This window comes from Mus musculus, chromosome 12 (genome assembly GCF_000001635.26).
Source record: "Mus musculus strain C57BL/6J chromosome 12, GRCm38.p6 C57BL/6J".
NCBI classification, from domain to species: domain Eukaryota; kingdom Metazoa; phylum Chordata; class Mammalia; order Rodentia; family Muridae; genus Mus; species Mus musculus.
In genome coordinates this window covers 30,884,266-30,911,638 of record NC_000078.6, presented here as the reverse complement: position 1 = coordinate 30,911,638, position 27,373 = coordinate 30,884,266, and the positions used below count along the sequence as shown (strand labels likewise).

The following is a 27,373-nucleotide window of genomic DNA, read 5'->3' as shown; positions in this document are numbered from 1 at the left end:
TACGAACGTGGGGCGGCGGACTGCGCATGTCCACGGTCAGAACCCTGGCAGTGCGCATGCGCCTCGTCCCGACGCGGTTTCTGGGCGCCAGGGTCTGCACCGAAACATGGCAGAGGTTGGGTCCAAGTCAGTGCTGTTCGTGTGTCTCGGTAAGGACTCGCCGACTTAAGGGTCTTTTTCTTTGGGACCCTGAAGTGCTCTCCCTGTTAGGCTTCCGAACAAGAGCGCTGGGCGGAGGAAGCAGATCAGAAGGCCTTGGCTGGGCCCGCGTCTGAGCACATACTCGTTTGTCTGCCTTTTTCATATGCATCCCCCATCATCTGGTACTCCTCTGAGCCCGAGATCTGTGTAATTTTTGTCCCAGATTATGCCCTTCCAAAGCCCATGTCACCCTTCCGAGTGCCCTTCAACCACAAATCTTTGTGCGAGTTCTCTCTCTCAAGCCCGTAGACCCCTCTCACTTGCTCCTCCTCTTTTAAGTCTGAGAGTCGCCCATCATCTGCTTTGGCAGTTACTTCCAAATCTCTGTGCTGAAAAATATCCAACCAAAACAACTTTAGGGAGAACAGATTTGTTTTGACTCAGTTTCAGAGGTTCAGGCCCCTTTTGAATGGTTGTAGATTCTGGGCTTGTGGTGAGGCAAGGCATCATGGTCCTTCAAGGTGGCCAGAGCATGAGTCAGGGACTATTTGCTCCTGTGGACGGGAATCACAGAAGGGGAGAGTAGAGAGCAAGACAAGCGTTAGCCCCAAGAGCACGCATCGGGATGTATTTTCTTCTGCTCAGCCACACTTGTATCTTTCATTACCTCCAGTCATTTCCTCATATTTTGAATCTACTGGGTTAAACCATTGACTAGGTCAGTGCCCTTATGATCACATCCTCGGGGGATAAGCCATCACCGACGTCCTGAGAGTTGTCTTTTTCTAATCAGTTAAGGTCTCGATGACGATTAATCATCATCCCTGTTATTCCCTCATGCTCTTGTCCGTCACCTAACTTGCTTTTCTTCCTTTGAACCCTCTCACCTGCTAACTGGCCCAGGTGGCTTCATATCTGTAGTGTGACTCTCTAAGCTGGCCCCTTCTATTAGAACAGCTGGAGTTCTTGCCGGAAACCCCCACCCCCACCCCTGTTCCCCATTGTGCCAACGTGAGCCTAGGTTACAGGAAGACCATTCTGTGACAGGTTTGTTTGATGTCATCCTTGGGTCACAGTTGCTATGGTTCTCAGCCAGTCTCTTTTCTTTAGGTCTCTCTGAAACCTTGGTTTTCAGTCCCTAGGACAATTACTCATGCCATGTGAAAAACAGTTTGTTTTTAAATGAATAATCTTTTAAGTACCTTCTAACACAGAATTTCAACCTTGATTCTCCTTTACATAATATGCAATTCTTTCTTTTTTCAGAGTTCTTGCCTCCTTGACTCCACCCTGAGGGGCAAGGGTTAAATTGTCAACAGTCCAGCTATTTGTCTTTTGTCCTCTGCTTTTCCTACAGAGTGACACTCCTCTTTAGGCTAGAAGTCTGCCAAGACTTTCTGTCTACCTCGCTTTATCTTTCCCACCCACCTGTGGGGACTGCCCTTAAGAAACTGTTGCTGTCCTATGCCTTGATGGTATGGTTAACTTTACTGGGAACCTTAATGCTGGGTTTTGCTTGAAAAGCCATCTGTTTTATAAAGTCAAAATGATGAAAAAAAAGTCAAGGATTTTTTATACCCAGACCATTGGTACCCCCCCCCCGAGATATTTTATTCCATAAGTTGCATTTTTATTTGACAGCCTGTGGAGCTCTTAGGAAGAGTTATCTGTCTTGTGGGCAATAGCTTTTTTCCCTTTATTATTCCACTTTTCAGTACAAGGTACTGTGTGTGATAGTTGCAAGATATCTGTACTAGGTAATTTCTATGAAGAACAAAGTAAAACTCTGGCCTTAATTCACATTGCTTATTATAGTTATCTGTGCTGGCATATTGTACCAATATGACTTTTAAAGGAAGTACATGCTTGCATATGTTTGACGTCAATATAATTCAGTATTTTGTTTTTGCCACTGGAGGTGCATATAGTGGTGAACACCACAGATGAAGTCCAGCTGTTCTGAAGCCGGTACTTTGCAGTCACCATCAGTCAAGGAATGCCAGTGGCTTCATACAGTTGGTGAGGTGTTCACTATGAGCCAAAGCAGAGTGGGAGCAGGGTGTAGGCTGTAGTCAGGACTCATCTGAAGGTGAGCAGAGACATGAAGGTGGCAAGGGGCCTGTCTCTACTCCAAAGACAGAGCATGAGGTTTTCAGGTAAAAGTTGTAACCAGAGAAGTCATGGTTTTGGAGACCAGGCAGCCTTTCTCAGCCACGATTTCTTTGCCTGTGGGTACCAAACTTGGATCATTCTAAATACGAGAAATGAGATCCTTATGTACAGCAGATACTTTAGGGCAGGGATCTACATCCTCTGTAAAGAGCTGGAGTGAATCCTTAAACTTCATGTGCCGAAAACTTAGTGTAGCCATAGCTTGGTTCTGTTCAGTAGAGCTCGTTCCTGGATACCAGCCTTGGGACTTGATAGAGTTTTCACGTATTACAAGATTTTCTGCATTTGCATTATTTTTTAATGACCTAAAACTAAAAATTTGGTTAACCCTTTGGGCTGTATAGAAATGTGGTAGGCCAAGAATGGTTATTTCTGGGCCCCTGTTTGGAGTCTAGATACCATAGGAAGCTGTATGAAGACTTGGGTTTGCTCTGAGTGAGATAAGCCATGGGAGGTCTGGAGCAGAAATGGGGAGGGATATAATTTGTTCCACCTGCATTGTGGAGATTAGGCTACAGGAGGCCCTGGAAGAAGCAGGGATAGCTTCAGAAGTTAGATGTGTTGTAGTCAGTTGCTAGCCTCGGAAAATTTGAGGATGGTACAGATGAATTCTCCCAAGAGCCCCTTTGGAGCACAGTGAAAGCTCTTGTGTTTGAAATGCAAAAGTTTTGTTCCTTCAGAACCTTTCTTCAAACTTTTTAAGATTGAAGTTGTTTTAGAAAGATGAGGAGAGGAGCGTTTTGCTCTGTGAAGCTGGATGGGACCCAGCAAAGGCAGGTGTGATCTCAGCCCTAGTCACAGTGGTCATAAGAGAAATAAGGCCATGTTTACATTTCCAGGACTTGTGGAAGTCAAACCATAAAGTGTTTTTCTTATGGCCAGTGAACTCACTCTTAATGTATATATGTATGTTTTTATTTATTCATTTTTGATGGGGTCAGAGGTCTAACCTAGCCCTGTGTTTTTTCTAATAACATTAATAACATAAATTGGCAAGCTAGAGGCAAGTTATTAGTATTGAGAGTTCCCTTCTATTAATCTTGTAGGTTGTATGATTTGTAGTCTCTGTAGAGATAGGGTACTTTTAATCTATACCTACATACCTTTAAATACAGCTATCTGGGGGCAGGGTAGGAGTGAATATGCTCAAATGATGAAATGGCCCACAGTTTTACAAAGAAACAAGACTGTTTCTTCGTATTTAATGATAATTTTTCTTATATAGATGTCTTGCCTTTTATTTTTACATGCTAAAATATTACACTTTGGTAACTTCTAAACTTCCAGAATAATAATGTTTTTCCTAACCTGCTCACCACTATTGGCTGTTTTGCCTGGATATGTGGTGATGTGCCAGAAGCCTTTTGGTTAGTGAAACAGTGCTGATGGTGGTCTTTACAAAAACAAAACAAAACAAAACAGGGCTAGGAAGATCTTAATCAGTGAAGTTCTTACCTTGTAAACATGAGGGACCTGGGTTTTATTCCAAGAACCTATGCTTAAATAAAAGAAAAAAAACAATAACAACAACAAACAAAAATTGTACATGGTAACATACTTTTATCATCCCCACACTAGGTAGATAGAAGTTGTTGGTTTCCTGAGCCTCCTGGCCAGCCAGCCTATCCTGCCTACTAAGGTTACTCTTAAACTCGTAAGAAACCCTCTCTCAAAAAACAAAGTGGACAACTTCTGAGGAATATCACCTTTCTTCTCTGTATACATCTGCACGCTTACACCCACACAAAGACATAGAAAAACCAGACAGAAATTAGAATGTGGAAAGGAAACTTTCACAACCGGGACTATCATATGGAGGACATTTAAAATGAGTTCCTGTCTTAGCTTTAATGGTTAATTGATGAAACTGTTATTGCTATTAAACATACACACACACATAGTCTCTCTCTCTCTCTCTCTCTCTCTCTCACACACACACACACAGTCTCTCTCTCTCTCTCTCTCTCTCTGTCACACACACACACACACACACACACACAAACACACACACAAAGAAGCCAAGTACATAGTTTTGTAGATATGGAAGGATGTGCAGTCATGGCAGGAACTGGTCCAGGGACCAGAGCATCCATGTTTCATCACATCTTAGAATGTCTGGTTATGCATCAGAAGCCAGGAAATTTTGACCTCTCACATACAGTTTCTTGCTTGCTTTTTTTTTTTTTTTTTCTTTTCTTAATGTTAAGGCTTAGGTGATACACCCAAATACAGTGTTTTGTTTTGCTGTATACCTTAAACAAAGTCTCTCTTAGCCCATGCTTTCCCACCTCTTGCCCCTTAAGCCAAGCACAGCTCCCCTGAGAGGACATAGAACCTAAAACTCCTCTAGTTTCCTGTTAGAAATCTGAAACCTAAAAATATTATCCCTCTTCTTAAAAGCCTGTGTGGCAGAGTCGATCCCACACAAAGAGGAAAGTGTGAGACACAGACCTCACGAGCCTCCTCCAGGTCTCCCTGCATTTGTTTCATTAGGTCAAGCTGCTTTGTTCAGTTGCAGTTCTTATCAGACTTAGTCATAAAACTGTATATGCTAACTTTGATTTGACAGATGGCAGTAGGATAGTTTTTTCCAACTCAAATCTTCTGTGCTTTTCTCATATAAACCTGCTTATCAGAGCTGTCTGGGGGTGGTTTAAGCATAGGACTCACACCTTAGACCATTTCCCATTGGCTTTTTCATGTAACCTTCCAGAGTGTCACTGTCTTCCACCCTGAGCTTTTCTGACCTTCCCACCTTGTAAGAGGAGGTTGTATCTTAAACAGCTTTCTATCTGCAGGCCTACCATAGTATTTGGCTCAAAAGTAGTAGGCATACAAGATAAATGTGTTTGGTAAGCCACATTGCCGGAACCTTCAGGTTCTCCCAGGATGCACCAAGTACAGACTTGGCGTGGGATTAGGGCTCCATGTCCCAGGCCCTGCCTTCTGTGTCTAGACGAGTACCGCCTTCAGGTCCTCCCACGGTGCTATTTAAACTTCTTATCCTGTGGACATCAGCTCAAGCTTAGGTTCCCTGGCATCTCACTTAGCTTTGCGGAATGTTTACGTTTCTCTGGTCTCATACCATCACAGCACTAGTTTATCAGCATTCATTGTTGTTGTTGTTATTATCTTGTGTCTTGAGTCTTTTCAGTGTATGAGCCTGTCTCTTTGTTTATCTGCTTGCAGAGCTAAGGTATCATTTGTCTTTCTTGGTGTAGCAAGGAATTTGGTTCTTGATCAGATGGGCTCTTAGAAAGCCATCCTTGATTTCCCTGGTATTTTCTTGGAGTGATGGAGTATCTGTTAACACCTGGAGGCCCCATAGTTTGTGTTTTTGGGGGACTCATTTGGGTTCTCTCACATTTTACTAGGAGCTCTGAATATCAGTACTCTGCTGAGCTTCCTAGCTTGGCAGTAATACTCTCAGCATATTGTCAACGACAGGAGGGCTAGGTGTCCCCAGGGACAAGAAGACTTCGTATTCGGTTCCCCCAGAATACATTTTCCCTTCTTCCGCCTCTCTCCAATCTGTATCTTTTTATGAGTTGTGACTATACTGCTTATCTGAATTCTATGGTCATTTTAAGGAATCACCAAACCCGACAGTTGTGGGAAGGGAAGGCAGATTTGTAGCCAACTAGTATGGGACTCCTGACCTATCTGTTGATGTCAGAAGTTGGGGCAGGTGGGGCCGACAAGAGGAACCTCCCTGTTCCTCCAGCTGGCTAACTCGTGGGGACCATAGGCTTCTTGGGACAGGGCTTTACGTATGATTACTCAATAAAGCTTGTATTGAATTGCCTTGTGTTTTGTTTTGAAGTATTACTAGTCTTTATTATGTATGTATACTTAAACATAGCTATTTCTGTTCTATTATACTTTGTTTTAAATGTAGCTGATTGCAACTTACTTTGTTGATTTCAAGATTTGGTCTTGGTTCATTGCTAGTGAAAATTGATTTGTGTTTTACATGCTTTCTTGCTGTTTAGTTACCTCAGCCATTCTGTCAGGACCATGAATCTGGTTCTCTCAGGGAATTCTGTACTGTCTTGCCAACCTTAGATGCAGGCACTGGGCATCCACTTTGGGAGTAGTCCACTCAATCTTTGGGCCAGAAATCTGTATCTGCCCATCTGCCACAGCTAATAACCTCTATATGTCTTCTCCCTCTCTTTTTAAGGTAACATTTGCCGGTCACCCATTGCAGAAGCAGTATTCAGGAAACTGGTAACTGATGAAAAGGTTTCAGATAATGTGAGTACCATTCAGTAGTGTGACGAGTCCAGACTGAATCCCTTTGGGCAGCAAGGTGCCAGAACACTTCTTTTCTCTCCTGCAGTGGAGGATAGACAGTGCGGCTACATCCACCTATGAAGTGGGGAACCCTCCTGACTATCGAGGGCAGAACTGCATGAGAAAACATGGCATCCACATGCAGCACATTGCACGGCAGGTACCGTACTGGAGCTTGACATATGTTTTGTGTTACAGTGGGCCATTGACAGCAGCGCCGTTTCCGACTGGAACGTGGGCCGGCCCCCAGACCCAAGAGCTGTCAGCTGCCTAAGAAATCATGGCATTAGCACAGCCCATAAGGCAAGACAGGTAGAAAAGATCTCGTTTAATTTCTACTACATAGAATCCCATTACTTGAGAGTCTGACCACCCTGTGTGTTGCAGCATGTATTTGGTTGGGGGCGACTGACTTGCTGCCTGTGTAGTTGTGGAAGATTTGGATGGCCTTGGGTAACGTGTTAAAGTACAGATAAAAGACATAAGCCATAGTGATACAATGTTTGCTGTGAGCCAGACTTGGCTGTGGTCTTCATTTTGTTACCATGTACAGACTCTCTGGCTAGACATTTCTGCTTATGCTACTAGTTTGTTAGTACACATGTCTTTTTCTACTTTAAAGTACCTTAAACATACAGCTCTAGTGCCTTGTTAACACTTGTCTGTCTGGAAGACTGGAATTAAAAACAAACCCTTTAGTTACAGACAAAGATAGTTTTGTATCCATATTACCAGAAGATGGCAGCCTGATGTATTTCTTTGAGTTCCTTATTGAAATTAAGTTGTTCTTTTATGTTGTTTTTAACAAACCGTTCTCAACTGTTGTTTTTTTTATTATTTTTTGGCTTTTTAGTTCCAAAGCACTAGTAAAGAATACTTTGTACGTCAGTGTCACATTTTCCTTATGTTCTTTCTCTTTACCAATTGCCACACTTTATGCAAATAACTATTTTAGTACAGTTCTTAACATGTTATTTTTCTAATCTTTCAACTTAGGTTGTAAATGGCATATGGTTAGGGTGCTAGCTCTTGAACTCAAAGCAATGTCTTGGGATAGGAACTTTTAGCATGGCCGACTGGAGAACCGCCCCTGCTGGTCAAGTGTGCTCACGTGTCCCCGTTTTCAGTGTCATCAGCTTCTCCATGGACTGAGTCCATCATCAAGGTTGCTTGGCCGCTTCTCCCCTCTTGTGCAGTGGTCCCTCCCAAAGTTTCACTGTGCGTTCTAACATTGTAGGAGTAGAATCATCTTGCTTGTGTTGTTGAGTCAGGGTCACACTGGCACTTGAGGCAGTCCTCGTGGTTCAGCCTCCTCAGGCTGGAATTGCAGGTCTGCCCCATGTCCCTGGCACAGCAGTGGAGTGCACGCACACGTAGCATCTTTTCCATGTCGCTGCTGAGGGTTACAGCAGTTTGCCCTGGGCAGGGTTAAGTGCTGTATTGTTCCTTTTGTACCTCTGCTGGACGTGTGGGTGGCTTCTGTTGTGAGAATCTGTGGGCAGTGGCACCCCAGATGGAGCCATCTAATGGGTTCATAGCCAGCATCTGTACCTATACCTCACCAAATGCACAGAGCATGTCTTCTTGTCTTTTAAGAAGTGTATGTGTCTATTGCATATGCCAGCAAGATTTTGCTGACAGAACCCTGACATAGCTCTCTCTTGTGAGGCTATGCCAGTGCCTGGCAAATACTAAAGTGGATGCTCACAGTCATTTATTAGATGGAACACAGGGCCCCCAATGAAGAAGCTAGAGAAAGTACCCAAGGAGCTGAAGGGGTCTGCAACCCTATAGGAGGAACAACAATATGAACTAACCAGTACCCCCAGAGCTTGTGTCTCTAGCTGCGTGGCAGAGGATGGCCTAGTAGGCCATCAATGGGAGGAGAGGCACCTGGTCTTGTGAAGATTATATGCCCCAAATACAGGGGAATGCCAGGGCCAGGAAGCGGGAGTGGGTGGGTTGGGGAGCAGCGAAGGGGGGGGGGGGAAGGTATAGGGAATTTTCGGGATAGCACTTAAAATGTAAATGAAGAAAATATCTAATTAAAAAAAAGAAGTGTGTGTAAAAAATTGATGGTATCTCTATTTTGTTTGGAAAATTGATCTGATTGATTGCTTTTGCTGATTTTTTTTTAATTTTTTTACCAATTTATTGACATTGATATTTATGTTTCCATACTTTAAAAAATTTTTTAAAATTCATTCATTTATTTATTTACACCCCACATTTTATTCCCCTCCTAGTCCACCCTTTGACTGTTCCACATCTCATACCTCCTCCCCGCCCTTCTGTCTCCATGAGGATGTCCCCATTCCCACCCCCTCACCCCACCTGACCTCTAAACTCCTGGGTCCTCCAGTCTCTTGGGGGTTATTTGCGTCATCCCTGATTGAACCTAGACCTGACAGTCCTCTGCTATATATGTGTTGGGGGCCTCAGATCAGCTGGTGTATGCTGCCAGGTTGGTGGTCTAGTGTTTGAGAGATCTCCAGGGTCTAGGTTAATTGAGACTGCTGGTCTTCCTACAGGGTTGCCCTCCTCCTCAGCTTCTTTCAGCTTTTCCCTAATTCAACTACTGGGGTCAACAGCTTCTGTCTCCATTGGTTGAGTGCAAATATCTGCATCTGACTCTTTCAGCTGCTTGTTGGGTCTTTCTGAGGGCAGTCATGCTAGGTTCCTTTTTGTGAACGCTCCATAGCCTCAGTAATAGTGTCAGACCTTGGGTCCTCCCCTTGAGCTGGATCCCACTTTGGGCCTGTTGCTGGACCTTCTTTTCCTCAGGCTCCTCTCCCTTTCCATCTCTGCAGTTCTTTCAGACGAGATTAATTATGGGTCAGAGATGTGTCTGTGGGATGGCAACTCCATCCCTCACTTGATGCCCTGTTTTTTGCTGGAGGTGGGCTCTACAAGTTCCCTCTCCCCTCTGTAGGGCATTTCATCTAAGGTCCCTCCCTTTGAATCCTTAGAGTCTCACCTCCCAGGTCTCTGGTACATTCTGGAGGATCCTGCAACCTCCTGTCTCCTGAGGTCCAAGGTTGCCTGTTTCCATTCTTTCTGCTGACCCTCAGGGCTTCAGTCCTTTTCCCCTCACCCAACACCACATCATGATTCCCCGCCCCCCATGTCCACTTTCCCTCTCAGTCCCTCCCTCTGCCCTTGTGATTGCTTTCTTCTCTCTCCCTAGTAGGACTGAGGTGTCCTCACTTGGGCCCTTCAGCTTGTTGACCTTTTTGAGTTCTGAGGACTGTATCTTGGTTATTCTGTACTTTTTTTTCTCTTCTTTTTTCTTTTGGCTAATATCCACTTATTAGTGAGTACGTACCATGCATGTCCTTTTGGGACTGAGTTACATCATTCAGGATAATATTTTCTAGTTCCATCCATTTGCTTGCAAAACTCATGATGTCCTCGTTCTTAATAGCTGAGTAGTTATCCCACTGGGTAAATGTGTAAATACGTTTTCTGTATCCATTCTTCTGTTGTGGGATATCTGGGTCGTTTCCAGCTTCTGGCTATCACAAATAAGGCTGCTATGAACATAGTGGAACACATGCCCCTGTGGCATGGTGGGGCATCTTTTGGGTATATTCCTAAGATTGGTATTGCTGGGTGTTAAGGTAGATCTATTACAGTTTCCTGAGGAACCTCCAAAAGTTTCCAGAACTTTTGACTTCCAGAGTGGTTGTACTAGTTTGCAATCCCACTAGCAATGGAGGAGTGTGATAATATCTCTTTTTTTTCTGGCTGTTGGTTTTCTCTCTGGTCTCCAGTTCATCAGCTTTGCTGTGGGAGACCAACGCATGCTTTTTGAACTGGGACTTGATGCTTTTTAACCAGTTTTTTGGAAATTAGGCTTTTTCTTTTTGTTTGTTTGGTTTTTTTTTGGAGAGGCAGCTTTCATATATATTGGACATAAAAATCTTTCTGTTCTTTCATTCCGCCGAGTTTAATTAGCATTATTTTCATGCCGCCTATGATGTGGGGCTGTTTGCTGGACAGTAGGTAACTTACCATTGGCAGGGAAGAAAAATTATCCCCTCACATACCCTCCCTCATTCTCACCAGAATTTTGAGGGCTCCATGTTTTGTAGAGAACAAAAGCTGTTGTGAATTTACAAGTGAACATATTCTTTGTATTTTAAGTAAGGTCTGCTAATGCCTTTCTGGGTCATTTCTGAGCCTGCTCTTTCCTCTTTTTTGGAGAACTGGGAATTACACCCTAGGTAGAGCCTGGTACGAGCTTATATTGCATGTGATCTGCTACTGAGCTGTTTCCCCAGCAGTATTTAGTTTTTATTTGGACAGTTTCACCCTAGCCTGAGCTAGCCTGAGCTAGCCTGAGCTAGCCTGAGCTAGCCTGAGCTAGCCTTGAACATGATTCCTGCTTCTCTTTCATAAGGAGCTGAGATTACAGGCCAGTATCACTAGGCCTGGCAAGTTGGCTTTCTTCTTGATTTTTCTGTGTGGTGCCCTTTTGGTGCTGTGTAAATAATCATAGTTCCTTTGAAAGATCACATTTTTACCACTGTTGCTGTGAGGATGCTGGTAGATGTTGTCAGATACAGGGTCTCAGTAGGATTGCAGACTGGCAGTACCTCTGAGTACCCTTCTGCTGCTGGGCCTCAGGATGGCATGGACTGCTCACCTGCAGGGCAGGAGCAGGTCACAGCATAGAATGTGGGCTTTTCTTTACTGAGCGCACATAACTTCTCATTGGTCTCTTGAGCTTTTTGCTCTGGCAGGAGAGGGCTTGGTAGGTCAGGTGGAACAACCTACACTGACTCTTATTTTCTGGGCCTGTGCTCCTCCAAGCTTCACTGTCCTGCCAGGCCTAACCCCAGTTTCTTCTCCATTGTCCCAGGCATCCAGGCAGGTAGGGCCCTGCTTTTCCACCATGGTCTTTGCCTGGCTTTCTTTGCTCTTGAGGAAGCTTCTAGGCCCTTGAGATTATTGGCGTCTCCATCCTGGTGGCCCTTTGTGCAGGACTCAGTGTGTGTGACTGCTAGTCTCTAGTCCTTGCCTACTCAGATGTGGTCTAGTATCAAGCACTAGTACTCAAGAGTGATCCACGGGTCCTTTGGAAGCATTCCTAAATTGCACATAGCTTCACCTTACATAGTGTATCCTAATATAACCCAGTACAGAGGCAAGTAAGAAAATCTGTCTGACAATGCCATTTCCTGAAGTGAAAATTAAAAATATCTGTGGGCTAGAGCGATGTCACAGTGGCTAAGAGTACTTTCTCTTCCATAGGACAAGAGTTCACACATACAATACACACACACACACACACAGAGAGAGAGAGAGAGAGAGAGAGAGAGAGAGAATGAGAGAAAAATAAAAACATCTTAACAAAAAGCCTATAGCTATAATGGATTTTTTTTTTAAAAATCATTTATTTTTATTTTATGTGTATGAGTATTTTACCTGCAAGCATGCATACCACATTTGTGCAGTGCTTGCTTGCAGAGGCTAAAAGAGGGTGTTGTGAGACATCGTGTGGGTGCTGGGAACTGAACCTGGGTCCTTTGCAATAGCGACACATACCTTTAACCACTGAGTCATTTCTCTAGTCCTGGGTTTTCATCTTTTTAAATTAAGAAAAAATTGATTTTGTTTTAGTTTTAGCAGTGATAAAACCTCCTAAATGGGCTGTTTGGAAATGGACTTGAATGCCTCGGGGGTTAAAGAGCTCTTGCCTATAATGACTTGAGAGAGAACTCTGGGAGGGTCCAGGCAGGGCTCACTCAGATCAGCAGGTAAGGTCCACCATAGGAACTCAACGGGAGGTGATTGTTATCTGTGGCTGTAATCCTGTCATGCTGCTCTAGTGAGCCAGGGTTCTCAGAATCTTGGAGAAGAATCTTGGTTTCTGTGTTGCTTTTCTAATAATAGGATTAGTTTGTCCTGAGTTTCAACTGTGCATTTTCCATGACATAAAGTTCTAGCTGCTCTTCTTTCTCAGTTATTTATTTATTTATTTAAGGTATAGAATAGAGTTTATTAGGGGTATGGGAAGAGGAGTTAAGAGGGTAGTAGAGAAAGGGGGAGGGGGAGAGAAGAAAGAAGAGAAGTAGAGGAGGAGAGGCCAGCCATGAGCATGTGGAGAGAGGAGAGAAGGGGATGGGGACAGCGGGAGGAAGGGAAAAGCAAGAGCTAGAGAAAGCAAAATAGCAAGAACTTTCTCAGTTATTTTAAAATCCAAAAATCCTGTGTGGTTTGACTCTGTAAGTCATTAAGCAGTACATTTTTTAGGACAAATTAATAATAATAAGCCAAAATTAATGCTAAGATATTCTTCATAACTTGAAAAAATAACATATTTTATATGATAGTATTGGTTTAATGTCTTTGAAATAAATTATGAGTCTTGTGTCTTGGGGAATTAAAACAGTACAGTCCTTTGTGATTATTTAAATGCTGTGCTAATAGTATATGGATGTGCATACTAAAAGCTAAAATGTCTCATTTTTAATATAATTAATTTAGTATAATATAATTTAATATAATTAATTTAATATAATAATTTTAGTAACAAGCAAGTGACCATTTTTATTACTGTTTGGTTATAGTCATTGTTCTTTTAACCCAGGTGTTTCCTGGGTAGTCAAAATCTAGAAGGTAAATTTCTTCAACTACATTTAAGGGAGCTTATGTCTTAAACTATGTAGTGCCAGAAACAAGTACATGATGAAGACCCCCAGGATCTTCATGTTAGCTTTAGAGGGACTTGCACTCAGGGAGTCTTTACCCTCTGAGAATCAGTTAATCTCCCTCTTCTGAGGCCCTGTGTCTCTTCTCTGCCTCACTCTCCTGGAGAGTATTTACTCTTCTTCATAGGGTGGCCTCACGAGAACAAAGATCTGTTCCTTAATTAATCTGTATTCCCAAGGCCTAAGGCAGTCATGGAATGTTGAATACAGTGGAGGTGACTTTATGATGCCAATTGAGATTACATCTTACTGAGGGACCAAAACTAACAACAAGCTTTTTTATGTCCATGTTTTATATTTATGATTATTTCAAAGAACCTTTTATAAAATTATTTTGCAATAAAGTTTTGGACTTGAAATATACCCTAAATTGTGTATTTTGTTAAAATTTCAGTTGATAAGTGAACATAGACTTAGGTTAATGAGTTAACATATAATTACATGTTTTTTTTTTCAACTACAGTTTTGTATGGATATAATCACTGCTTTTTGACTTTTTAATTGTAGATTACAAAAGAAGACTTTGCCACATTCGATTATATACTATGTATGGATGAAAGCAATCTGAGGTAATCATATATATTTGTTTTTTTGATAAAGGGTTTCTCTGTCTGCCCTATAACTCACTCTGTAGACCTGGCCTTGAACTCGGGTCTACCTATCACTGCCTCCTGAGTGCTAGGATTAGAAATGACACTACCATGTCCAGTGTATGCAGTACTCATACTTTACACAGTAGCTCTGTCCTCCTCTCAGTTGTGTTCTAGGCCCAGCAAGTGCCCGGAATGACTTTCTAGTGTTTTTACAGTTTTTTTTTTTCTTCTTCCATTTTTTATTAGGTATTTAGCTCATTTACATTTCCAATGCTATACCAAAAGTCCCCCATACCCACCCACCCCCACTCCCCTACCCACCCACTCCCCCTTTTTGGCCCTGGCATTCCCCTGTACTGGGGCACATAAAGTTTGCGTGTCCAATGGGCCGTCTTTACAGTTTTTATGGACAAGGTTGATAACAACCTACAGAGCTATTCAGGAGGGCAGGAAGACCAAGTGTGCTTATCTCAGAGCTCTGTTTACAAAGGTGTGTCTTCTAAAAGACACAGTGCAGCCAGTAGATGAATGGCCATGGAGACCAGCGGGTTTGGGGCTCTAGGTGTGGAGGTGATGCGTTGGTCACTGATTCCTTTACTGCTGTAACAGATGAGGAGTCTCTTGTATCCTATTGCTATATAGTTGCTGCACTCCATAGCAATAAGTCTGACAAGACAGCCCTCACTGAGTTTATGGTTTTTGGGCTAAGCAACACTGATGGGATAGGGGTTAAGTAGCAATGATTGAGTCTGTAAAACTGAGGTGGTCTGCAGGTCCATACCCCTCATCAGTAAATTTACTTTATTACCAAGGAAGAAATTGAGGAACTATGGACTTAAATCACTTCCCTAGGCTCATGGGACGAATGGGTGGGGGTATAGAAGAGCTGCTGCCACTGTGGCCTGCATGCTCTCCACTAAACTTACTTGTCCAGCCACACTTGGTCCTGGCCTCGCTCAGCTGTCCTGTACTGAGTCCATCTTCCTCCTGTCTTCACTTGCCCTGAACATTGTCCAGCCTGCCTTGGGATGTGGTACACATGGTCTTTTGAGTTCTTTTCTGGCATTTTTATGGATCTGAAGTGTTATCATTTTTGTCATATCAAAATACATTTTTTTTTTTTTTTTGGTTTTTTGAGACAGGGTTTCTCTGTGTAGCCCTGGCTGTCCTGGAACTGACTTTGTAGACTATGCTGGCCTCGAACTCAGAAATCCGCCTGCCTCTGCCTCCCAAGTGCTGGGATTAAAGGCGTGCGCCACATTTCACAGAAGAAAACTTTATTATTTGAGTTAAAGATACACATTTTGAGTATCAGAATCAGTACACTGTGGCATACATACAGCTGCAGGACTCCCATAGGTCTGCAGAGTGTTCTGTTTCATTTCAAATCAGGTTGCACTGTTGTAATTTGATAGGATATTTCATAAACCCTGAGCAGATGTCCCTGTTTAACTTAAAACCATAGATCAGAAATCTAAGTTCATGTTTCGATTTTACAGAGATCTCAATAGAAAAAGTAATCAAGTTAAAAACTGCAAAGCTAAAATTGAGCTACTTGGGAGCTATGATCCACAGAAACAGCTCATCATTGAAGATCCCTATTATGTAAGTCCCTGTCAGGTTTGGAGCCTCTGTTAAGATGGGCAGGATGTATTCGGTGGTATTAAATGAACAGGATGGATTCTGTTGTATTAAATCTGTGTTTGGGTCTTCGGAGGACACTGTCATCATAAACCATTGCTGGTTTTTCTTTTTCTGTCCTTGCAGGGCAATGACTCTGACTTCGAGGTGGTGTACCAGCAATGCCTTAGGTGCTGCAAGGCCTTCCTGGAGAAGACTTACTAGCTGGTCCTAAGCCCCACCATTGAGCAGCTCACTCATCAGTGCTGTGCCCAAGGGTGGTGGCAGTCCTTAGCCCCATACCCCACCTCTCTTTTCAGCTGACTTACTGTATATCTTTAAAATAATTGTAGGTGGGAATTAGGCATATGTTCAGAAGGATAAAAGCATTTGAGTCAGACAGTTTGAGGTGTGGCTAAGCATTCTTAGACTAACTAAACCTCTGACCTTGCGGTGATTACAAAACAGTGGAACAAGCAAATATGGAACAAAAGAAAACAAAAACAAAAACAAAAACCCAGAAAGTAAGAGTGACCTAGAAGGTCCATATCAGCCTCTGAGCTCGGCAAGCCTGGGTCGTCTGGTCTAAGTGGAGTGTGTGCATGACCCGCACCCAGTGTGCCGTTTGCTTGCCGTGTACTCTCTTCTCTAGGCTCTCGTTGTGACAATAGCTCCATTCACGGCAGCCTTCCAGTTAACACTGGCAGTTTAAGCTCAGACACACTGAGGGTGTTGAGGGATTTGAGAGAGGAGACGCTGGATGTGCTGATGGGCCTGGGACTCCAGCAGGCCGTCCTGGGCTGGACAGTGACACCCTGTCTAAAAGGGGAACAAAAATAACAACGGATGGGAGCAGCAGATGGATAAAGTTACCATCTTCAGTCTTACTTGGTTTTTGTCTACTTTCCTGAGCTTTGTTCTTGTTTGAGCCACTTTGCTTTAAAAAAAAAGTAAGTGTGCTTAAATACTGGTATGTGTTTGTAAGTGTTCTCTCATGGGCAATTTACAAAGTTATAGGCAAGCAAGAGTAATTTTTGTGTATTTTCAGAAAAGAGACCTCAAATTTATATGAATGTATGTCAGAAAGGAACATGAATTCAACTGGGAAGTTATCAAATACAACTGAGATACAAATCCAGTGTCTGCCTGCTTCTTACTGACAAGTGAACAAGATACCTAAATGTTGCCTCCATGTGCCTTTTTATTTGCTTGAGTGTGAAGTTTGGGCTCTCAGCCTCTGTGTTAGAAAGTAAAGTGATGAGATGGATACACACAATGCTGTGTTGGATGGCGATGGGTGTCTAATTGAGAGACTCCAGGCACTATCCTTATCCTTGGGCCTTCTTCATGTAGCTGGTGCTCCCTACCCGCTTCCCAGCTGAAAAGGTGGTAACTGTCTGTCTTAGCCTGTCTTAGCTCAGGTCACTACTGGTGAGCTCCAGTCACGCAGAACTTGTAGTTAGAAGAGCCATCCTGACGTCTGAAAGGAAGGAAGCCCAGGGGCCTAGGAATATGCAGTCTCTTCTTGGCCAGGGCTCCTCTCTCGAAGGAGGAAAGCTTACACCTGACTCTTCCAGAAGAAAGCAGCTATCCCAGCACCCTCTCACAGAAAGGCCATGATGTCCCAGCAAAGGCAGACACTTCAGCTGCCTTTTTGGGCTCCTGTGGGGTTTTGGTCAGAGTCTTCACAAAATTAAAACCGAGGAAGGGAGAGGACAGGTAGTCAGCCACAAGGAGGAAATGGATTAAGTCAAAGCTCTCCACCCTACTTCAGTGCTTGCTTCAGAATCTCAGATTTCTCTTTCAGGTCATAAGATCCTATTGTTTTCTTGAAATTTTACCTGTGTATCTTACACGCAGATCCTTGGAATGTCAGGTTCTGCTTTGTTCTACGGCTGTCTCAAACAGCACAGTGTGTTTATAAGGGCTCATGAACAGAGAAATTAACTTTTTACATTCAATCAAATTACATTTGTTTAAAATACAGCCATTAAATTTTAAAACTGTTCTCAGGGTGCTTCTTGGTTTGACATTCTCTTACAATCAGGTAGAGATGGTAGATGTGGAGTATTGATGGCTAAATGAGACCAAGCGATCAGGAGTTTATGTTATTCAGTACTTAGTCACATCTACACACACACACACGCACACGTGTATATATATAGTGAACAATGTGTATGTATGTTTATATATACATATATTCTGAGCCTTGACATTGTTATTTAAGAGTCATTCTGAAGACTGTTCATTATTCCAAACACTTCATTTATTTCCTTGTATTTATTCACAGTATTTACATATTGTACAATACCTGGAATGTACTTTTACATTTACAGAGGACAAGTGGGACTGGCCTTGGCATAGCCACAGATACATATGCCACTGTTTTCAACACAACTGAGGTTTTTTTGGTTTTCATTAAAATTTTTCATGCAGTTCCAAACTATACTTTGGGATTTTAATTGTAGAATACAAAATGTCAAATCATACTATATGCTCTATGAAAATACAGTTTAATGTTCTGCCTATGTTTCTAAAGAAATATTCCTTGTGGTTCCACCTAATCTTAAAAAGAAAATACCTCATTTTACAGAACAATACATCAAATGTGGAATGTTGTCTGTTTTTACAATCATAAGAGTGGCAAATCTCACTGACAGATACACTGATTCACTGAATGCATATTTGTAAACTGTCAGCAACATAGAAAATGCAAAGGAATTATGGAAGAGTGCAAAAATAAATCTCTGTCCACAGGAAGTGGGCATGAAGATGGTTCTGTTCTGTTGGTTTCCAAGGCACTTTTCAAGGTTCCTGGTGTGTCGCTCCTTTGCAGCTGAAAACAATTACATTTGGTGTCATATAGCTACTCAGGTCTTATTACTAATTCTAGATGATGTGGTACAAGTTTAGCAATATAACAAATTTATAAACAAGGAACCTGTATTTCTCTTAACGTTCAAAGTCTAGGTCCTTCCCCCACTCCCACCTGAAAACAACCCAGTTCTATAGTTACCATGTGCTCACGGTGCCTAAGGGTGACAGCCACCATGCACACCTGTGAATAAACACTTGCTCAAGTCAAGTTTGGTGCTTGGTCTTAGGTGTGATGGGGCACTTTGGGAATCCTGTCAAGAGATGTAGTTTGTGCCTCCTCTGGGGAAGAGTTTGCTTGCTTCACACTATGTTCACAAAGCCACTATTTAATCAAAGACCCTTAGTACTCCTTGTTAGAATACCTGTTTACCTTTTAGTCATGAAGGTAACATCAAGGTTATGAGGCCATATTCAGGTTCAACCATGTGTACTATTTACTACCTATGCCTATATTTTAAAAAATAGGCCAGAGCGCAGACTTTCCATTTAGCTGATGTGTAGGTTCAGTAATGCGGTACATGTGTGACTGGATATGCTTTCTCTGGGGAGTGGAAGACTACTGAGTTTCTCCAAGAAACCCTCATGCATTTGCTCATTACTTTTCCTATAGGACTTGTAAAACCTGGCCCGTAGGCTCTGGTCTAGAGCTGGCTGGGACAGGAATCTAGTCCAGTGGTCCTGAAGCTAGAAAATGAAGACTGGCTATAGCAGAAAACTGGTGTGGCCACTGTGAACCAGCAGAACATGTGCTCCGGGTTTTCTCCATGGTAGTGAGACATGCTTACTCTGGCCCTGAGGGTCTGACTAGTGTCCTTGAACCAATCTGCAAAGTACAGAGACACCTACCTAAGTCTTTAAAAAATAAGAATAGTAAAAGTTTTAAACTAATTCTTGACAGAGATGCTAGTGTTTTGAACTGACACGCACACCCATATTTTGGCCAAACTGAACCTATTCCATTTTGAACTCGTGACTGTTGAAGCAGGTGGCCTTTGGTGCAGAAGTTTGTGAAGGAGATTTTCCTTCCCTTGTAACCGTTGCATTATCCTGTCAAATCCATCCTGGATAATGCAGGGGTACAGCAGAGGCCGGTGGGAGACTTACTGTGGCTGTCCTATGCCACATCTATTCAACATACTTTGCCTTTTCCTTCATGTTTTTCTGTAAGCTACTGTACTGGGCAAGCACGGATGTGCTGCTGAGGCCTGGCAGACAGAGACCATTTAGAGCAGGCACATGAGTCCTGGTGGTGGGTTTGTCTCTGGGAAACTGAATTCTGGGCAGGAGCAGCCAGCCCTCAGGAGGCTGGTACCAAAGGCATGAATGTTCTCAGGGGATAAGATGGACATTCCTGATTTGCAAGTAAATAGAAATACTTCCCAAGTGACTTCCTAGTAAGGTGGCGACATCTCTACAAAGACACATAATGCAAGTGAGGTTTTTATCCTCCAGTATAAGTGTGTGTGTGTGCTAGCTATAAATGCAGTGAGAAAATGGAAAATGTTGCAAAGGGAAATGAGGACACGCACTTCTCAGCTTTGGCCTAAGAGCACCCACTTCCTCCAGAGAGTGCCGGGTGCGTGCGCAGCCCTTGCTGTTCTTTCGCTTCATCCCTAGTAGAGAGCCTCTTACTCTTAGTGGATCTTGCTCATGATCAATCAGTCAATCCAGATTGTGAGGATACAGTGGCCAACACTGAGGCTGCTGTGTGCCGGCCCTGCTGACCCAGCCAGGTCCAAGGTTTGCCTCTGCACAATGCTGCCCTTGTACTGAGCATGCCTGTATATGAAGGAGTGCTGTTCTCATCCATTTTTTATGAGACAAGCAACTACTTAAAAAATGTAACATTTACCTTTTTTTTTTTTTTTTTTAATTTTCTGGACAGCAGGCATGTTTTCTGGGAAAAGCCATTTGCATTCAGGAAGTAGATCTTATTTGTGGTATGAATTACCACCTAATAATGCCGGGCACATTTATGAGGTTAAAAATACAAAACTGATTAAATTAAAGTTCTGTCAGTTTGTCTGAAATGATAGAGTACTGTGGAGTGTGTGTGGGAAGTAATGCTGTCTTCTCCCAATCCATTGAGCTGAGAACTTCAGGAGGCCAGTATATAGTTACAACCCGATAGACATTCCTGTCACTAAATAGTAGCATTAACAGAAACATTATGTTATCTGTGTTAAATTTTGTTATAATGACACGACTCTAAACCTTTACAGGATACGTTAAATTTGTGTAGCTGTGGTTAGTAACAAATAGTATACTCTAACTTAAATAAAACAAAAATCAAGCATCATCTATGCTTGGTTCAGTGGAGCATGTATAAGCATGAAAGATGTTTTGTTTACTAAGGTGCAAAAGGAATGCACATTTGACAAGTATGTTTCAGGGGTTTGTGTGTGCGTGTGGTAGGTACACGTGTATGGAGATGTGCATGCCCATGTATGCATACAGAATGTAGAGGGTGTTGAGTGTTCTGGTATACAACTCCACCTAAGTCCTTCAAGACGAGGTCTCTCACCAAAACTGGTATTAAGGTGATTCTCCTGTGCAGCCACTGCAACTCTGGGTTTACATGTGTCTGTAGCCATGTCTGGCATTTTACATGACTAAGAGGATTTAAACTCTGAGCCTCGTGCTTACATATCAAGTGCCCTTACCCTTTGAGCTATATCCCCCTCTCCCTTGTACCTCAGTTTTTGAATTTGTTTTTTATGGGCTGGTATGCAGTGCATTGTTGGCTAGCCACAGTTCGTAGCCTACCACATTCTCTCTGTTGTTTACTAAATAAAATTCGAAGGACATTTGTGTCCATAAGTGTCAGTAACGTAAGTGTTGAACCTGGAAGTCGACAGCAATAGGTTGAAACCTGTGTCCTCATGTAAACTGCCTCTGCTGAGATCAGCTAAGTGCTAATATCAACTTCCAGTAACAATGTCCACTACAGATAGCCAGCAGGGGGAGCCTTCTACTCATGGCCAATGTTTTGAGGTGAGTTGGCTGTCTTTTGCTCAGAGTGAGGCTACTGTAGAAAATGCATGACTGAATTCCATGTGTGTTTTATGACCTAAATGGGATCCTGACACCTGCTGTGTGGCCACCACGATTCTTTGGGAGCTTACCTTATCTCTCCATGCACATGGGACTGACCGCCAGCCGAGTAAGTAACCTGGCACATCTTTTATAGTCTGCAGTGAAAACAAACCATGGACCCTCGTCAGTTGTCTGCACAACACTAAAATGAAACATAGGCTGCTTTTTGTTGTTGTTCATTTGTTTGTTTTGCAAGTATATAAAACACTAACTTTTAAAAAAAATATTCTGAAGCAATAGAGTCTTATCTGGAATCATGAGTTCTAAGTTGCTTACTTTCTTGGCATTACAAGCAGAAATAAGATGAAGGTTACAGAGGGGACAGACACAGTCCTCTGAACTATGGCTGCCAGCTTCACAGAAATGACACGAGCGTTGCTTCAAGTGAGATAGGCTTTTTACATTCCTCCTGAATGCAGATTCTATGCAGACCAAGTCCCCACCTGAGATGAGCCTTATACAGACTTTTACAGTGATGTTTTAAAGAAAGTGGGTCAAAGGGATCGAGGTGGGAGGCTATGCAAGAAGCAGGGCAGGAGGATAAGTTCTGGGCTACTGAATGAATTTGAGGCCACCCTGAGCAACTTAACAAGAGTATGTTCCAAAAAGTAAAAAAGAGAAATGGGAATAGATGTAGCAGTAAACATCAACAGTAAACAGTAAAGGGGGGATTAAAAAGCAAAATTTCAAGTGTAACAAGAAGTGTAACTGTGTGGCTTCCTATGATTCCACACTTCCTTCTTCTGCTCCATCAAGAAATATGTAGGAAGGCTCAGTTACCACATCTATAGAAGAATTTCCCCAGGACACACTTATGTGAAAAGCCTTTGTGACTTATGATTTACTACAGTCTACTTCTCAGGAAGTATTCACCCTCAAAGGAGAATCTGAATGAGTGACAATGACAATGGCTACACACTCTCAAGTTACCTTCGAAACTTTCATGGCATATATACTTTTGGTTCAAAGAGGAAAGAGAGCTTAACTTGTTTGGACTTCATCTCCTAGATTTTGACTTTCTTGCTTTTCTTGCTCACTGTTTGGAACACAGTTTTCCTAAATGGGATGGAGTAGATTGTGAGTCCAGGAGTGACTTAATTAACAAACTGTAAATACTTGCATTTGTATCCTGTGGAGATCCTAGCTGTTCCTATCTCAGTCCACGTCTCAAACAATGCCCCACAACCACTAATACGAATGTAGGTAGAACATATTCTGTTTATCGGAAAGAAGAAAGACTTTGTTTTCATTCCGCCAAGCTACTATGGCTATCTAAGAAGATTGGGCTCTCTGGTCCATATTGATTCTAGCGCCCCAGGATTTCAGTGAATTTCTGAACATCTTAAAGCACCCTGGAAGAGCTACCTACTGCTCTGTTCTTTGTGGAAGAAGAAGTCGGGAGGGGCTAATCTCAATGCACAAATGGGTCAACCTTCCACCTCTGGGGACTCAGATTGAGATGTGGCCAGAAGTCTCTGTATATTATTGGAAAAGGATACGACAGTGTGGAGCATAGTTCAGCTCTCTGGGAGAAGCTTGAAGAGACTGTAGAGTGGAGCATGAGCCTTGAGCCTGGTCTTGTTGATGCCTCTGTGACAAGCCATTTAAATCCTGTCTCCTAATCTCTAATTGGATAGGTTTTAATGCTAGAAGGTCATGTTAAAATTTAGAATCTAGAATTACATTGTATGAGAATATTTATTGTAAAATAGATAGGTACACACTTAAACAATAAAAAAGGTTCTATGGCCTCAAGAAAGAAGTTAATTCTCAAGCAGAAGATGGTTTCAGTGCACAAGAGAGCAGGGGAGGTAATGAGAGAAGGGGAACTTATGGCAAGTTCAAATGGAAAATCGAATTCTTCAGGGAGCGTGTCTGCTCACCTTGGGCTTCAGGCCTGACTCTGTCTGATAAGGGCGCCTGAAGCAGCCCTGCTGGGCCAAGACCCACAGATGTGAGGGCATGAGCCTGCCTAGCAGTGTCTGTCACACTGAAGCAGTCTGTAAATGACAGACATCATTATTCAGAAAAGCTCTGCTGCCTAAACAGAAAAAAGAAAATTACTACTTCATGTAACCGGTATATTTGTGGCAAGCAAAAAGGCCACTTCAGTCTGCTGACTGGGTTCGGTCCTCTGTCACCTCTGCCAGCGAGATCCTGGTGTGTCTGCATGGCTTTTCTTCTTTCAGTTTTAAATCAAGCAAAGATCATCATCCCATTTAAAAGAATGGCTTTATGAAGAGTGTAAGGAACCATTTCGGGGGAGTGAACTATATTACAGTAGATAAATAGATGAAGCTTGTTGAAAATGAAAAGAAATTTTAAAGGAAAGAAAGACATATGAGAAACGGGGCCAATGTATGAGCCCCATGTCACTGGGCTGAAGAATTACAGCCAAAAGAAAAGCTTTGGAATAGCAAATAAAATCCTTGGGTGCTGAGGGCTTTATTATTGATGGGATGAAAACCACACTAGTCAGAGCCATGGAGATGGTCAGAATAGTTTGATCAAAGAACCTCAGGCCAACCAGGCTGGTTACTTCAACACTCTGACCACCAGCAGACACCCAAGCAACTCACACCTGACTTGTGTGATGTTCAGCTGAATAGAATATGGACTTTGTGCCAGAGTTCATAAACAAATGAGGATGTGAATGGAAGGGGTCAACCCACTGCAAGAGCTGATTACATCCAATGGGTTATCATCAGTGGCACTGGTTGCTGGACAGTTTAAGCCATCTGCTCCAATGTCTGGGCATCCTGTCCCAACCCAGTCAGGTGGAGACACTCAGGCCCCCACGCCTGACACAGAGCAGACCCACTGCGTTGAGGAAAGAGTGGAGTTTTGTCTACTGGGTGCTCACTTACATGCGGGGATGGTGCAGTCTCTCGTGTTGTGGTAAAGTCTGTGAAAGTGCTTGCTGCACTTCGGACTGAAATAAAGAGGACCTGGAACACAGAGGAAGAAAGTCACAAAGACTCAGGGCACAAAGGAGCAGGGAGGGCAGAGGACTGAAGGGGACACACACCTGTGAGATGTTTCAGAAACTTGTCCTTCATCCTTAGATCTCGAGGAACAATCTCTACGAGGGGTGAGAAATCGTATTACTTGAACAGAGAACCTATGAAGTGTGGTCATAAAGTGAGTGTGGAGGAAATTCTGAGAATTGCATTATCCATACTACAATGCACTGGATAAAACAGGAGAACACTTGGTAGTTACACAAAATACAGTGTGGACACTTAGGTCGGGACATGATTTTTCTTCTCAAGCAGCGTTAACTACTCTTAAAGCTCCAAATATTACCAGTCTATTCTCTCTCGGAGGCCATAAAGTTGCAGGATGACAAAAACAATTTTCTCTTTTTGGTTATGTTCCAGTGGATCAATCACTTGTAAACGCTTTAATCGGAAGAACTTTGGAATCAAATTCAACAGCATTTAAAAGTTCAAGAAATAAAACTGAACCTTCAACTCCCCAAATGTGTCACTGAACAATATACATTGTAGGTAATGTTTTAAGGATCAAATTTCTTTAGGGCTTTCTGATAGGCTGGTGGGAACAGATGGGAATATACATCGCCTTGGTTTATAAGGCAAAGGAGGGGACCTAAAGAAAGGTTTTCACACATCATTTCATAGTCATGCTTTTAGTGGGCACCTGGTCTCCAGCATTGGTTCCCTGATTTCTTTTTCTGAGTTTAGATATTGTTTTTGCTTCATTTCTCAGCCTCTTCAATCATTTCTATGTCTCTGACCCACATGAGGCAAGTAGATTCTCTGTGATTGTGTAATGTCACATTTCATTTTACCAGAAATATTGTTCTCCGCTTTCCCAATAGCTGAAGAGAGACACTGGCATCGAGTCTTCCACGAGGGACATGGAGACTACTCCCCAAGGCCTTTCTTCGTGCACTCCTTATTTGAGTCAGTTTACACAAAAGTGACCCTATCATATTTGACCTAATTGTGTCATGAAAGCATTAAAAGCTTGTATGCTTCCCTGAGAAATTCCCACGGGCCACTCCGGGAAGGGCTCCATCAGGGAAGCGCTGGCCATTTCTGCCTCTGCTGGAAATGGTGGACTGGGAAGCCTCCCCTGCAAAGAGCAGAGTGTCCTGAACTGTGCACTAGCACATCTTGGAAGTGGATTAGGATTGCTATCTGAGAGGCTCACACACAGTTTCTTGTTCCTGCCAGTTTTTTTCTTGAGAAACAAGCAAAAAACAAAACAAAATGAACTCTCTCTCTCTCTCTCTCTCTCTCTCTCTCTCTCTCTCTCTCTCTCTCACACACACACACACACACACACACACACACACACACACAAACCCTGTTAAAATTTAAAGTTGATTTATCTTTAAACCTGTGTTTCTGAGAAGCAGTTCTTAAAAATATTAATATGTCTTTCAGACACGGAAGTTAGCCCTTCCATCCATATTGTCAAGACCCACTTTTGCTCCTCAGTACACAGTGTGGCTAGAACTCTTTTGGGGCCCACAGTGACAGGACCCCACTCACTCTTCAGGTCATATTGCTGGGCAATCAAACATCCTTGGTTTCTCAGGTCCATATGTCAAGACTCAGTCTCATCAATTCTGTTTACGTGTTCAGGACCCCACCCCTTCCAGTCCTCGTGGTCCAAAGCCTTGGCCCTCATTCACTCTCTACCTTGTAGGTTGGCACTGTTGGACACCCACCAATTACCAACTCTCTCCCCCTCAGATCTACACTGTTGGGATACTCACTTTCTGTTCCTCATAGTCTACACTGCCCGGATCCTCATCCACTTTCCACTGGTCCATTCTTGCCACAGCTCAATTTTATTAACTTTCTGTACTTTGTGGTCTACACTGCTGCGGGACACTCCTCCACTCTGTTCCTCAGATACACACTGCTACGGCTCCCTCTTCTACACTCTGACCCCACAGTCTACGCTGCCAGATACTCACCTCTTGAGACTTTCTGCCTTTCAAAATCTACGCTGCCAGAACCCCCCGCCCCTTACTCTCTTTCATATTATGGTCTACACTGCTGGATTCTCACCCACTCTAAGCCCTCCACCAGTTCTACACCGAGGAACACTCACCCACTCTCTGCTCCTCTTGGTCTGCCCCATAATCCGTGGCCTCTCTGCGGCCCAGGGCAAAGTCGGACTCGCCAAGGAGCTGCAACCTCTTGGAGTCTCCTATGTGGAATTTCTTCAGCTCCTGGACCAGCTCAACTAGCAACCTCAGCAGCGTTTGCCGGTCTGCAGGCCCCCTGGACTGCGCTCGTCCCCGGTCCCCCACCGTGCTCAGCAGTAGCAGCAGCGCAAGGAGCATCGGGCGCCCGGACACGCGCATGGCCCTGGTGGCCTGTGTCGCGGGTCTTGGGACCCGCCGCCCCAGCAGCCGGCGCCCAAGTTTCCCGCACGCGGAGTCCAGGCGCAGCCTGAGCCCGCCGCACAACTTTCTTTCACAGCGGGGACGGCGCGCGGGGTCTTTGGACACCTCTTTGAGATGCGAGGCCACAGGTGACGCCCCGGGGGCTGCCGAGGTCCGGAGCCGCGGAGCAGATGGGCAGCCCTGGACTTGAGAGGTCCGGGCACCTGCCAGCGGTGGGCCCCGCACTGCCCTCGGGCACCTGCGCCCACGCCGTGGATCCCGCGTCGTCCTCGGGCACCTGATCACCAGAGGTCCCGCGTCTGCCGCGCTCCTCGGTCCCCCAGTCCCGACACTACTTGATGAGCTCCAGCCCCACTTGTCCAGCGCAGGGACACAGGACGCGCAGCTCCTACGGGGACAGCGCTCACCCTGCTGCTCCGAGTCCCGCTGTCCTCGGGCGCTTCTTATTCCCGCGGCCGCCGACGTCAGGCGGGTCC

General features: G+C 43.6%; 2 protein-coding genes across 5 annotated transcripts; one reads left to right on the top strand and one right to left on the bottom strand.

Annotated features, from left to right (window-relative positions):
* Positions 1-19: 19 nt before the first annotated feature.
* On the top strand, positions 20-18,313 carry Acp1 (acid phosphatase 1, soluble). 3 transcript variants are annotated; one of them, XR_381176.4, is made up of 6 exons: positions 20-149; positions 6,497-6,570; positions 6,656-6,921; positions 13,833-13,894; positions 15,418-15,523; positions 15,686-18,064. XR_381176.4 is itself a non-coding variant. In NM_001110239.1 (6 exons), exons 1-6 carry the CDS (start codon positions 107-109, stop codon positions 15,761-15,763), a joined length of 477 nt encoding a protein of 158 aa, NP_001103709.1. In that variant the 5' UTR covers positions 27-106; the 3' UTR covers positions 15,764-18,313. The 3 variants fall into 3 exon arrangements, 2 of the variants coding, with proteins under 2 accessions (NP_001103709.1, NP_067305.2); NM_001110239.1 differs by having other exon boundaries at positions 27-149; positions 6,808-6,921; positions 15,686-18,313; NM_021330.4 differs by having other exon boundaries at positions 27-149; positions 6,656-6,769; positions 15,686-18,313.
* Positions 17,783-27,315, bottom strand: Alkal2 (ALK and LTK ligand 2). Of its 2 annotated transcripts, NM_001159743.2 has the most exons (5): positions 26,600-27,315; positions 24,540-24,593; positions 24,379-24,459; positions 21,541-21,606; positions 17,783-18,374 (listed from the first exon to the last, which is right to left on the bottom strand). In NM_001159743.2, the coding sequence occupies exons 1-4, from the start codon at positions 26,853-26,855 to the stop codon at positions 21,542-21,544; spliced, it is 456 nt and encodes a 151-aa protein (NP_001153215.1). In that variant the 5' UTR covers positions 26,856-27,315; the 3' UTR covers positions 17,783-18,374; position 21,541. The 2 variants fall into 2 exon arrangements, with proteins under 2 accessions (NP_001153215.1, NP_001363993.1); NM_001377064.1 differs by lacking the exon at positions 24,540-24,593.
* Positions 27,316-27,373: the final 58 nt, after the last annotated feature.

Excerpts from the sequence above, each read along its gene's own strand:
- Acp1 (NM_001110239.1), top strand. The coding sequence starts at position 107 with ATGGCAGAGGTTGGGTCCAAGTCAGTGCTGTTCGTGTGTCTCG. Across the intron at positions 6,922-13,832 it reads CAGCCCATAAGGCAAGACAG|ATTACAAAAGAAGACTTTGC; the intron begins GTAGAAAAGATC and ends TTTTAATTGTAG. Across the intron at positions 13,895-15,417 it reads ATGGATGAAAGCAATCTGAG|AGATCTCAATAGAAAAAGTA; the intron begins GTAATCATATAT and ends TCGATTTTACAG.
- Alkal2 (NM_001159743.2), bottom strand. The coding sequence starts at position 26,855 with ATGCGCGTGTCCGGGCGCCCGATGCTCCTTGCGCTGCTGCTACTGCTG. Across the intron at positions 24,460-24,539 it reads GTTTCTGAAACATCTCACAG|GTCCTCTTTATTTCAGTCCG; the intron begins GTGTGTGTCCCC and ends TCTGTGTTCCAG. Across the intron at positions 21,607-24,378 it reads AGACTGCACCATCCCCGCAT|ACTATAAAAGATGTGCCAGG; the intron begins GTAAGTGAGCAC and ends TTTTCACTGCAG.